This window comes from Protopterus annectens, chromosome 9.part0, assembly GCF_019279795.1.
Source record: "Protopterus annectens isolate FY-2018-M chromosome 9.part0, PAN1.0, whole genome shotgun sequence".
Classification (NCBI taxonomy): domain Eukaryota; kingdom Metazoa; phylum Chordata; order Ceratodontiformes; family Protopteridae; genus Protopterus; species Protopterus annectens.
In genome coordinates, this window is record NC_056743.1 from 332909548 (window position 1) to 332923890 (window position 14343).

General features: G+C 41.7%; 1 protein-coding gene across 1 annotated transcript in view; it reads left to right on the forward strand.

The window, feature by feature from the left end:
• Nucleotides 1-14343, forward strand: part of LOC122811222 (V-type proton ATPase subunit B, brain isoform) — a 1846974-nt gene that overhangs the window by 1332468 nt on the left and 500163 nt on the right. Inside the window, exon 13 of the mRNA XM_044082914.1 lies at nt 11721-11871. Coding sequence (XP_043938849.1) covers nt 11721-11871 — 151 coding nt within the window. The remainder of the gene's footprint in view (nt 1-11720; nt 11872-14343) is intronic.

A 14343-nucleotide genomic window follows, 5' to 3' on the forward strand; every position in this document is an offset into this window, starting at 1 on the left:
TCTACTTTGTTACTATGCTTAAAAGCCTTTTTGGTGTATTTGCTTTTGGTTTTGCTTTTTCGCTGCAACAGTGAATACACTCTAACATCTACATTTATGGTAAGTGTACACAACTGTACTTTTCCCATTCATTCAGAAACTACTATGAAATTTTACAGTTGGAATTCCCAACACCCACTGCCATTTTCCCACTTCTGTTGGCATTGGAAGATGTGTTTGTCACAGCCTCTGGCTTCGCTGATAGCCAGCCTGCTGCACCTAATAAAGCAGTTAGTGTACAAAGTTCCTCACCCTTTCCATTTTCTATATACCTTCCCTCTGATAGCCAGCCAGCTGCACCTAATGAAGCAGTTAGTGTACAAAGTTCCTCACCCTTTCCATGTTCTATATACCTTCCCTCTGATAGCCAGCCAGCTGCACCTAATGAAGCAGTTAGTGTACAAAGTTCCTCACCCTTTCCATTTTCTATATACCTTCCCTCTGATAGTCAGCCAGCTGCACCTAATAAAGCAGTTAGTGTGCAAAGTTCCTCACCCTTTCCATGTTCTATATACCTTCCCTCTGATAGCCAGCCAGCTGCACCTAATAAAGCAGTTAGACTATACAATGTTTCGAAGCCTTTCAGTTTTATATATACCCTTCAAAGACCTGACCCAGCAGGTGCAGCTTTAGTCAGTCCAGCTTCTTGTTATGGGCAATACAACAGTAATGTGGTACAGGAACGAGCTTCATGTTATGGACAAAACAACAGTGATGTGGTACAGGAACGACCTTCATGTTATGGACAAAACAACAGTGATGTGGTACAGGAACGAGCTTCATGTTATGGACAATACAACAGTAATGTGGTACAGGAACGACCTTCATGTTATGGACAATACAACAATGATGTGGTACAGGAACGAGCTTCATGTTATGGACAGTACAATAGTGATGTGGTACAGGAACAAGCTTCATGTTATGGACAATACAACAGTAATGTGGTACAGGAACGAGCTTCATGTTATGGACAATACAACAGTGATGTGGTACAGGAATAAGCTTCATGTTATGGACAGTACAACAGTGATGTGGTACAGGAACGACCTTCATGTTATGGACAGTACAACAGTGATGTGGTACAGGAACGACCTTCATGTTATGGACAGTACAACAGTAATGTGGTACAGGAACGAGCTTCATGTTATGGACAGTACAACAGTAATGTGGTACAGGAACGGCCTTCATGTTATGGACAGTAAAACAGTAATGTGGTACAGGAATGGCCTTCATGTTATGGACAATACAGCAGTGATGTGGTACAGGAACGGCCTTCATGTTATGGACAATACAGCAGTGATGTGGTACAGGAACGCGCTTCATGTTATGGATAGTACAGCAGTGATGTGGTACATGAACGAGTTTCATGTTATGGACAATACAACAGTGATGTGGTACAGGAACGAGCTTCATGTTATGCACAATACAACAGTGATGTGGTACAGGAATGAGCTTCATGTTATGGACAATACAGCAGTGATGTGGTACAGGAATGAGCATCATGTTATGAACAGTACAGCAGTGATGTGGTACAGGAACGAGCTTCATGTTATGGACAATACAACAGTGATGTGGTACAGGAACGAGCTTCATGTTATGGACAATACAACAGTGATGTGGTACAGGAATGAGCTTCATGTTATGGACATTACAGCAGTGATGTGGTACAGGAATGAGCATCATGTTATGAACAGTACAGCAGTGATGTGGTACAGGAACGAGCTTCATGTTATGGACAATACAACAGTGATGTGGTACATGAACGAGCTTCATGTTATGGACAATACAACAGTGATGTGGTACAGGAACGAGCTTCATGTTATGGACAATACAACAGTGATGTGGTACAGGAATGAGCTTCGTTATGGACATTACAGCAGTGATGTGGTACAGGAATGAGCATCATGTTACGAACAGTACAGCAGTGATGTGGTACAGAAATGAGCTTCATGTTATGGACAATACAGCAGTGATGTGGTACAGGAATGAGCATCATGTTACGAACAGTACAGCAGTGATGTGGTACAGGAACGAGCTTCATGTTATGGACAATACAGCAGTGATGTGGTACAGGAACGAGCTTCATGTTATGAACAGTACAGCAGTGATGTGGTACAGGAACGAGCTTCATGTTATGGACAATACAGCAGTGATGTGGTACAGGAACGAGCTTCATGTTATGGACAGTACAGCAGTGATGTGGTACAGGAACAAGCTTCATGTTATGGACAGTACAGCAGTGATGTGGTACAGGAACGAGCTTCATGTTATGGACAGTACAGCAGTGATGTGGTACAGGAACGAGCTTCATGTTATGGACAATACAACAGTGATGTGGTACAGGAACAAGCTTCATGTTATGGACAGTACAGCAGTGATGTGGTACAGGAACGAGCAAGGACAAGCCAGTTCTTTCTCCTTATGCAGACTAGCCAGGTTACCATGAGATAAGCAGCGCAATCTTATTCTGTAGACGTCCTACATTCTGTCAGAGCAAAATAATGTGGCACATCAGCTGAGCGGGACAAACACAGACTTATGAACGGAAACTGGATTGGGGCTCTTCCAAGATTTGATCCATGTTTAGATAGTTTCTCAGGAAGGTTCTTTTGTCTGCAGTCTTGAACAATTAACTGTCAAAATTCTGCTCTAATAATCCATGCAAGAAGGTTTGGAAAGCAGATGCCTTTCCTTATCCTTGGACAGGAATATCCCTATATGCTTTTCCATCCTTTCCACTAATTTCCAGGGTACTTCTTGAAGATTCAGGAGGAGTCCCCCATGATCACTGTGGTGACTTCCTTCTGGCCCAGGCAACAGTGGAGATTTTGTATCATTGTGTAGTACTGATTCTTGGGTCTTCAGTCCATGCAGAAGCCCACAACTGGCCTGATTGCCAGAGTCTCTACATCAGCCCTAGCAAATGGACATCTGTAGAAAGTCTGGTCATCAGGGTGTAAGAAGGGCATCTGTCTGCACCATCTTCAGTTCTTTCTAACTGTGCAGTCCAAAGTGCTTAACATGCACTCAGTATGCTCGTATTCCATCAGCTTGTTCTTTTCTACAGGACCTTCTTCCAGTTTGATAAGTACCTTGTTGGAGATATTTCTGTACTGATTTAATGTTCAGAAAAGTCAACAGTCTGAAGTGTGGGGAGAAAATCCCACTTTGATTTTCATTCATTTTGTCTGTTCTGATCGGGGCCTCGGCATGATGGCTACATTTGTCTGTTCTGATTGGGGCCTCAGCATGATGGCTACATTTGTCTGTTCTGATCGGGGCTTCAGCTTGATGGCTACATTTGTCTGTTCTGATTGGGGCCTCAGCACGATGGCTACATTTGTCTGTTCTGATTGGGGCCTCAGCATGATGGCTACATTTGTCTGTTCTGATCGGGGCCTCAGCATGATGGCTACATTTGTCTGTTCTGATCGGGGCCTCAGCATGATGGCTACATTTGTCTGTTCTGATTGGGGCCTCAGCATGATGGCTACATTTGTCTGTTCTGATTGGGGCCTCAGCATGATGGCTACATTTGTCTGTTCTGATTGGGGCCTCAGCATGATGGCTACATTTGTCTGTTCTGATTGGGGCCTCAGCATGATGGCTAGAACTGTCCTGACTCTGCAAAATTCCATGCAAAAACTTTCAAACATAAGGCTGAGGTACTAGCCACCCATATGGAGTTGTCCTCTTCAAAAATATCCCAAATTCTCCCTCAAACAAGGATCCTCTTTCTGAGAGCCCTCATAGATGTGGTTCAATATGAAGCCTTTCTTCCCCAAGACAAGATTCCTTTCATGACAGGCTGTCTGGACCAGTCTGTTTCCAAAGCAGCTCATCACTGTAAGAGAATTCCGAAGGATACTTTGGTACCTGGCATCATGCAGTATCATGATCCCATTTGCAAAGTTACACATGAAGTTCTAGTGGTTCCTAAAAAATGTTTGGGAGCAGCATTCCCAACCTTTAGAAACCTTGCTGCCTCTACTTCCATGCCTGAAAGAGAAGCGTCTTTAGTGGAAGAACACCTTTCAAAAAACCCAGGGGCAAATTTCACTTTAAGAGATGCAGACAAGACCATCACCACAGACAGTTCAGGCATAGCTTGGGGAAACCTCGGGTCCCCTGAAAGTGCAGGGAATTGGGTTCCCACAACAGGGAAAGTTGCATATAAATCGAGACTTAATAGCGGTCTGCATGGCCATTAAAGCTTTTCAACTTTTCAACAAAACTTAAGTCCAGGGACCCTGTAAATCTGGACAGATGTCTCCGTGATGTCATACATAAACAGGTGCGAACTTTGTCTTACCCTCTGTTTAGCCTTTCCAGGAAAATTTGGATGCAGGCTCAGAAAAATAGGGATGACTGTCACAGCCTGTTATATTCTGGGATTGAGCTATACCCTGGCAGATTCCCAAAGCAGGGTCCTCCTAGATCCCAACGAATAGATACTGAAGGGAGAGCTCTTCCTGGATCTAACCATTTAGTGGGGGATCCTCGCAATAGAAGTGTTCACCTCTCATCACAACAACTACAGAAGTTCTGATCCAGAACACAGTAGACTGGAGGTTGGAAAATAGATGCATTCTCTTCACATGGGCAAACTGGTCTTTGTATGCATTCTCACCATTACCCACGATCCCTCAGGGTACTGACAAAGATCAGGGCAGACATACCCTACTGGTTCCCTTCTTGTCAAAACAGTATTGGTTATCCCTCCTCCTGACACTCAGTGAGGGGAGATTCAACAACCTTACTGTAGGAGGTAGAGGATCTCAGCCAAGTCAAGGGATCTGTCTTCTGCCCCCATCTGGCCACCCTCAGGTTAACTGACTGGAGGATTAGGTTTTGACACTAAGGACTGCATCCTTATCCCAAGGACATGCTTTCCATTCTGCCCCCATCTGGCCACCCTCAGGTTAACTGACTGGAGGATTAGGTTTTGGCACTAAGGACTGCATCCTTATCCCAAGGACATGCTTTCCATTCTGTCAGGGGGGAGGATTAGGTTTTTTTGAGGAGACTGCATCCTTATCCCAAGGACATGCTTTCCATTCTGCCCCATGTAGCCACCCTAACTCTGACTGGAGGATTAGGTTTTGACACTAAGGACTGCATCCTTATCCCAAGGACATGCTTTCCATTCTGCCCCCATCTGGCCACCCTCAGGTTAACTGACTGGAGGATTAGGTTTTGACACTAAGGACTGCATCCTTATCCCAAGGACATGCTTTCCATTCTGCCCCTTGCCTGGACAGACATCAGCTCAGTCTTGCAGTACTTGTCGTGCCCCTTTTGGCAAGGACTTTCCTATTTCAGAATTGAGGTAAACCAGGGTGAGATCTAAATTGATAGAAAAACTTACCTTGCCACCCTTTTGAACCTGCTGCCACTGCCTCTCTTAAGATGTTCACCCTGGAAGACCACCTTCATAGCTGTTACATCAGCTAGGAGAGTTTCTGAGCTACAAGCCATGTGTAAAGAACCTTTCACTGCCTTCCACAGGGATAGGGTAACCCTCAGAAAAATCCCATTCTTTATCCCTAAGGTGGTGTGTGAACTTCCTTTAAACAAGTCTGTCCACCTGCCAGTGTTGTACCCAAATCTAATGACCAAGGCAGAGCAAGTCCTCCACTCCCTGGATGTGGACAGGTACAATGTAAGAAACTTTTTATTAATTTAACATATTTGCAGTATGTGCACAGAAAGGAAGAAATTCAACATGACATACTGTTGTACAATGTTAGGAATACATTGCATCATGAAGGTAATCTTCTACAAGTAACACATTGAATCTTGGTATTTCAGTAGAACATTTCAAGGTTATCCCAACCACTAAAGTCTTATGATTTATAGATCTGGTTCTGACCAATTTTTTCAGTTTTACATAGTATTGCTGTTTAATTTAAAAATTATTTGAAAGTAGGAACCAAGTTTGATTTCCAGTTGTTTGTAATGGCTTTTCTAGAAATTGCCAAAAGACTACAAAATATTTTCTGTTTGTTTTTTTACCGATGCAGAAAGTAGAACAGTCATTAGAATTATTGTTAAGGTGGTATCGAAACTTTAAAGTACAGTTATCATACCACAACTCCTTAAAAAAAAATACTACTTTTCCCAATATACGTTTGTTTTTACAATCCATAAACCTGTCTCCAATCAGGTTTTACCACTTTACTACATCTCCAGCAAACTGAACAAGTCATTTTACTAAACTCAAAGATTTTATAAGGAGTAACAAACATTTCTGTGCATATATTTCCACATAAAAACTTTCCAGTCTAAACCTGAAGAAGTTTCACTAACTGATTTAAGTAAGAGTTTTATTCTTAACATCTGTTGAGTCACTCAGTCCACTACTGTCTAAAAAGTTCCAGAATTTTGCATCAATATTATCTAGACAGGACAACCTACCCCCCCCCCCATAGAACAGGGCAATTGCTGGTGGCATTTGTAGAGGGTAAACAGGGCAAGCCTGTATTCAAGCAAACCATTTCATAATGGTTACCTAATTGCGACAAAATCTGTTGCTCACACCATGGAAAAGCTTTACCTGGGCATATTAAAGCCCACACCACCGGTCATTGGACATCTACCACAGATTTCCTCAAAGGAGTCCCCACTCAAGCCATCATAGAGACAACCACATGGAATTTAGTGCACCCCTTTGCAAAGCACTATAAGATATGCAATTTCTCCAGGGCTAAAACAGGTTTCTGTGCTGCCATCCTGCAAGATATTATTTCCTATGGTCATATGGATGACCCACTCACCCAAGTTTTATCTTTGTGAGTCCTAAGAATCAGAACTGTAACACTGACTGTGAAGAACATAGTACAGTTGTGCCCACTTAACATAATTGTAAATTGAGTATATCAGTGTTGCAGTACATACTCATACCCTCCAAGCTCTATCTGATGACCCCTTGTCACCCCCTTGCTGGGTGGAAGGAGTGGAGTAAGTTTTCCTGCTGATAGTCCTCTTATTTCCATCAGCCCCTCTCTGCCTCCTATGGATTTTCTTTCTCACTTAAATTCAGATAACTGGGGAGGTGGACCTGTCCTCAGGCATTACACTGCTCATTCACTGCTTTGAAAGATCTACAAATGGTGACAACAAACACCCTTTTTATATCTTGATGGTCCAGACTTTGGTCTTTGGACGTCCGTGCGCTAGGAATGATATATAGACTCTCGAAATCCATCCAGTCGCGGGCCTCTGTGTGGCAGGAAAACCCAAGGATCAGTACTACAACATTGATCCACTTGAACATCTGTAATTATGGTGAGAGACTGTACCTTCTCCCTTGATCAGTACTACATTGATCCACTTGAACATCTGTAATTATGGTGAGAGACGACTGTACCTTCTCCCTTGATCAATGCTACAACATTGATCCACTTGAACATCTGTAATTATGGTGAGAGACGACTGTACCCTCTCCCTTGATCAGTACTACAACATTGATCCACTTGAACATCTGTAATTATGGTGAGAGACGACTGTACCTTCTCCCTTGATCAGTACTACAACATTGATCCACTTTATCTGTAATTATGGTGAGAGACGACTGTACCTCCTCCCTTGATCAGTACTACAACATTGATCCACTTGAACATCTGTAATTATGGTGAGAGATGACTGTACCTTCTCCCTTGATCAGTACTACAACATTGAGCCATTTTATCTGTAATTATGGTGAGACGACTGTACCTTCTCCCTTGATCAGTACTACAACATTGATCCACTTGAACATCTGTAATTATGGTGAGAGACGACTGTACCTTCTCCCTTGATCAGTACTACAACATTGATCCACTTGAACATCTGTAATTATGGTGAGAGACGACTGTACCTTCTCCCTTGATCAGTACTACAACATTGATCCACTTGAACATCTGTAATTATGGTGAGAGACAACTGTACCTTCTCCCTTGATCAGTACTACAACATTGATCCACTTGAACATCTGTAATTATGGTGAGAGACTACTTTCTCCCTTGATCAATGCTACAACATTGATCCACTTGAACATCTGTAATTATGGTGAGACGACTTTCTCCCTTGATCAATACTACATTGATCCACTTGAACATCTGTAATTATGGTGAGAGACGACTGTACCTTCTTCCTTGATCAGTACTACAACATTGATCCACTTGAACATCTGTAATTATGGTGAGAGACTGTACCTTCTCCCTTGATCAGTGCTACAACATTGATCCACTTGGACATCTGTAATTATGGTGAGATGACTGTACCTTCTCAGTACTACAACATTGATCCACTTGAACATCTGTAATTATGGTGAGAGACGACTGTACCGTCTCCCTTAATCAGTACTGCAACATTGATCCACTTGAACATCTGTAATTATGGTGAGACGACTGTACCTTCTCCCTTGATCAGTACTACAACATTGATCCACTTGAACATCTGTAATTATGGTGAGAGACGACTGTACAGTCTCCCTTGATCAGTACTACAACATTGATCCACTTGAACATCTGTAATTATGGTGAGAGACAACTGTACCTTCTCCCTTGACACTTGAATATCTGTAATTATGGTGAGAGACGACTGTACCTCCTCCCTTTTTCAATTGGCCTGGGGAATTTTCACAAGCTTTCTCACAAACTGCATCTACTCTCACAAGCATAGGGGTGTTGGATACACCCTTACTACAGACAACTGCAGATGGCTGTCTGGATGATAGGGACTTAATACTTTGTAGGCACCTGTTTACCTAGGATGCACAGCAGGTACTAATGGAGGCAGGAAAGCCTGCTATTAGAAGATCATAGATTAACAAATGTTCGAAGTTTTCTACTTGGTTTCAAAAACATAACTGCCCGGCAGTTGTTTCTCTGGTTTTACAGTATTTGTGTGACTTACTTTCTTATGGCTTTCTTACTCCTCTGTCAAAGTTCATTTGTTTGCAGTTTCAACATGTCTGCCAGTGGATAAGCTAACACTCGCTCAATTTGAACCAATTCATCTGGCTGACTTAAGATTCTTAAAAGTTTAAGTTTTGGCTGTGACCTCTGCAAAAATATCTGACTTGCAAGATCTTATGGTGGGTCAACCTTATCTTATTTTTCACAGAGACATGGTTTCCTTGACAACTGCTCATTCTTTTATGTCTAAAGAGGTGCCCAAGTTTACTTTAAGCCAAACTATGTATCACTGTTTTCTTTTCTGAACCCTGAAATAAGGCAGAAAGGATACCGTGAGTGACCACAGACAACTCAGTATCATGAAAGAACAAAATCTTTAAGAACCTCTTAACAGTTCATTTTTAGTGAAATTAAGGAGGAGGATGGACAACCCGAGTCAGAGCAGACTTATTTCCAAGTGGTTGTCTTTTATTATTCCCACCGCAACAAAATTATTCCAGGCAGGATCAACACTCACTCTACCAGGGCCTTGGCTTCATCTGTGGCTTTTTGGAAAGCTTTAAAATTTAGAAGTATTTTAGAAGTAACAACTTAGTCATCTGTGCATACTTTTGCAAAGCGCTATAAACTCTATTCCTTCTCCAAGTCTAGAACAGACTTTGTTAGGGCCATTCTCTTGGGCCCCCTGGACCTTTATCCTTCTTCCCAGTCATGTTAAGTCTAGGACAGACTTTGTTAGGGCCATTCTCTTGGGCCTCCTGAGCCCAAATCCTTCTTCCCAGTCATGTTAAACTAGGGTAATTTAACATTTGAAAATCTACTGTTATGGTTAATTTATTTTTTCAACTTTACTTTCCATGGCAAGACATAAGACTCTTGTGATGGACATGCACACAAATGATGTCATCAGTGTGTGATATCACGTAAATACAGGCAACACTCTGTATTTAAACAATCGTTAATGGAATCTGTTTTTGTGGGAGGGCAGCCCTTGTTACACCCTGCAGCCCCTTTACTTGTAACTACCCACTCCGAAGATTCTGCATCTTAGTGAAAGGAGAAATCCCGGGGATACCAGAGCCTCGATATTCCAAGGTAGAATTCTGTAATGACACAAGAGAGTTGTGTATGTGTTTGTCTCCCTGAGACGAGCCTGGCACCTATACTGCTAATATGTACACTTTTCCTATTTCTTGGAGCGTGGTGCTTTAGATCAGTGAAATTCAGCATATTCCTAGAATGTAATCCAATACTTATACGAGAAAAACAGTTTGAACATGGAAGGCTGAGACATTTATGTGCGTGTGTGCGCGTGCACATGCCTGGGTGTGTATGCGCTCGCGAGCATGTTTGTCCCAAGCAGACTTATGAATTTTTCCTTGGGTACATAGCAAATGCTGGAGGTTTGTTGGGGAGAAAGATGTGGCTGAGAACGTTTTTTATGAATGTAATAAGTTTGCACATTTTAAAATCGCTGTACAGAGTATTTTGTCAGAAATGTTGGAGGAGCAAATGAGAAATTATTCTTTTGAGCTGGGATATGGGATTTAAATTGCCTAGATATTTTAAAGTCCACGTTTAATGCTACTGGCTGCCAAAAAGGTAATTACTAGAACATGGAAATCAAAATTTATACTAGTTGTAATTGAAGTACTGAATAACTGGAGGTGGGATCTTTAGAAAGTGGAAGGAACAAATTACATATATGTGACACTTGTACAGGCAGAAAAGTGTTCAGGAGGAAGAGCGAGGTTTCAGGGAAAGGAGGACTTCAGGATGAATATATTCTTAGAGTGAATGTGTTAAAATGATAGCATATATGTGTAGTACATGAAATAATGACAAATGTAACTGTGGTTTATTTTCTGTTCTATTTATGAATATATTCTTGAATGTGTTAAAATGATAGCATATATGTGTAGTACATGAAATAATGACAGATGTAACTGTGGTTTATTTTCTGTTCTATTTATGTATGTGCACCAATGTCATTGTTTAAATAGTGATTTGATAAAGATGTTAAAACATTTAAGGGAAGGAGCAGACTGTGTGGTTATAAAGGAGTCCAAGTAGGAATTACAGTAGACTCCCTCTTATCCAGTCTCACTGGGACTGGATAATCAGAAAATGCATAAAAAATAGCATTTATAGGTTATAAATCAGCTAGAATAACAGGACTTGTGTTGGTATGCATTTTTCTAATAACTATGAAGTCACAACCTCAAACGTCTATCAATATTTGGCCCAAAGGAAGCAGATGTGTTGTTCTCTGTTGCCTTTCACTAGGGCTATGGCAGAAATTTGATGGCTGGTTAAACAGAGGCCAGATAAGAGAGACTACTGTATGTAGAAGTATACAGAGATATGGTCATCACACAGACATAGGGTCTTCACAGAGAAGGATTTTATCCAGTTCATTGTGTAATTATATGCTACTTCCTTTGTGGCAGGATGTTAGTAGAAACTACAAAAATGATATATTAGGTGAGAACTAAGCAACTTAAAGCAGTTGTCACAGTGCACTACAATTGATAAAGCACGTTGTCACAGTGAAGTACAATTGATAAAGCAGTAGTCACAGTGCACTACAATTGAAAAAGCACGTTGTCACAGTGCACTACAATTGATAAAGCAGTTGTCACAGTGCACTACAATTGATAAAGCAGTTGTCACAGTGCACTACAATTGATAAAGCACGTTGTCACAGTGCACTACAATTGAAAAAGCACGTTAACAGATGCTGAATAGTGATAAAAGTTGTTCCTGATATTCATGTTTTAGGTGTCTGCAGCTCGAGAAGAAGTGCCTGGACGTCGTGGTTTTCCTGGTTACATGTACACTGACCTGGCTACCATTTATGAACGTGCTGGCCGAGTTGAAGGCAGGAATGGCTCCATCACTCAGATTCCTATTCTGACCATGCCAAATGATGGTGAGTAAGTCCACAGTGGTGTTTGTTGATAATCAGTGTCATGCCAAATGATGGTGATTAAGTCCACGGGGTGTTTGTTGATCACCAGTGTCATGCCAAATGATGGTGAGTAAGTCCACGGGGTGTTTGTTGATCACCAGTGTCATGCCAAATGATGGTAAGTCCACAGGGTGTTTGTTGATCACCAGTGTCATGCCAAATGATGGTAAGTCCACAGGGTGTTTGCTGATCACCAGTGTTTCTGTTGCTGATTGCCATGAGTTTCTCTGTTATGTACAGTATTTGTTCAATGCCTGAAGGGTCTAACCTTTGCAAATATGCCTTTCTGTCTGCTATAGTCACACCAGAGAGAAGTCATAGGAAATGAAGTTGGTGTCATACCATAAAATTCTTTAAGAAATCTATTTGCTTGTCACTGTATATAAGCCATCTGTCATTTTCTCATTACATTTTTTTGTTTCCCTCTACGTCCAGACATCAGGATCAGCCCTGATTATTTTAAGTAATACATTTACATGAACCGTAAGTATACGTTTTATACAGGTTTCAACCATAAGTATAAGTTTTATACAGGTTTCCTGTTTTCAATCTTTTTGTAGCAGGCAACATGTAGATCAGCACGTTGTGGCGATTTTGTGGCAAGTATTATTAGCTGGTAATATAACAGTATAGTATTTGTATACTCTCCATATGGTAAGTGACCACACATTTCTGTCTACTTCATTAGATGACTCTTCCGCTGGAATTTGATGTAGCTGTCCATTTCTCTCATTACTTTTACCAGTCTCTATGTGGCTCCACAGTAGCTTTTAACAGCACTAGATTCTGCTTAAACAGAATTCAGACTTCATTAACTTTCAGGGCTTAGCTAGCAACTCATGCTTTGTTTAGCAAATATAATTTTCCCCACCTACTATTGCACTTCCCCTCCCAAGGTACCATGAATGTCTCCATCCCTAAATGCATTCCTTTGGATTGTAATGGCCGCATGGTATTTGTTTTATCCTTTACTAGAGTGTGCTTTAGCCCTGATTTTGCCATACAGCTCGTGTTTCTAGTAAGTGTTGTTGTCTTTCACCCATTTACGCACGTCTTTCGAACACCCACCCGACTGCAGGGAGGGCATGCAGACTCCATACAGAAGGCACTCCCCGCACTCTAGCTGAGAATCGAACAGAAGAACCTCTTGCTGTGAGGCAACAATGCTACCACTGTTTCTAGTAAGTGTGATGGCCATAAACAGATTACTTATGCTGACAGTCATGATAAATGTACTCCTTAAAGGAGTATATATGATGAATCAAAGGCAGGAAAATGCAGGAGTAGCCCTTTCTAATATTATGGGTTTTAAACAGAGGAGACCAGACAGGATGCCCTCTTTTTCCCCTCTCCCACTTTGTTTGGAGTCTTAAGCTAAAAAAAATAAATGAGGGATTCACAAATTTAAAGGCGTATAAAATGTGCTTTGGGGTTGTTATTCTTTACCCGACAAATCCTGAGTATGACATTAAGATGCTGGGGGATATTTCAACATGGTTTCATGTTAGCCATCCAAAGGTGTGAACGTTGGCTCAATATGATGGTCACTATCAATGTGACATTCTGTCCCCATGTACAAAATCGGGGAAAGAGGGTCGATACCAGTAAAATAAACAAAGATAAAACACAGGCTAGATGAATAAATTATGCACTTAGTAACTAATGAAACAGTAACCATATTTATGGAGATATGAAAAGATGGTCTATTTTTATATAGATTAAAAAGACTTGTGCTGTGACAGCTAAATATATGTGGGAAGAGGCTGTGAATAAGAGATTGGACATTAATGGCCTTGTACATGAATAGTAAGGGACAGGTAGTGAAAATGTTTTTAAACACACCAGTGGTTACTGTTGCAGTATTATGCTGCCAAAGATACCATATGTCCGGCCAGCATACCAAAGCTTGGGTGCTTTCCCATATGTCTGGTCAGCATAACAAAGCTTGGGTGCTTTCCCAAATGTCCAGCCTGCGTACCAAAGCTTGGGTGCTTTCCCACATGTCCGGCCAGCATACCAAAGCTTGGGTGCTTTCCAAAATGTCCAGCCTGCATACCAAAGCTTGGGTACGTTCCCAAATGTCCAGCCTGCATAACCAAAGCTTGGGTGCTTTCCTATGTGTCCTACCAGCATACCAAAGCTTGGCTGCTTTCCCATATGTCTGGCCAGTATATCAAAGCTTGGCTGCTTTCCCATATGTCTGACCAGCATACCAAAGCTTGGGTGCTTTCCCAAATGTCCAGCCTGCATACCAAAGCTTGGGTGCTTTCCCAAATGTCCAGCCTGCATACCAAAGCTTGGGTGCTTTCCCAAATGTCCAGCCTGCATACCAAAGCTTGGCTGCTTTCCCAAATGTCCAGCCTGCATACCAAAGCTTGGGTGCTTTCCCAAATGTCCAGCCTGCATACCAAAGCTTGGGTACTTTCCCAAATG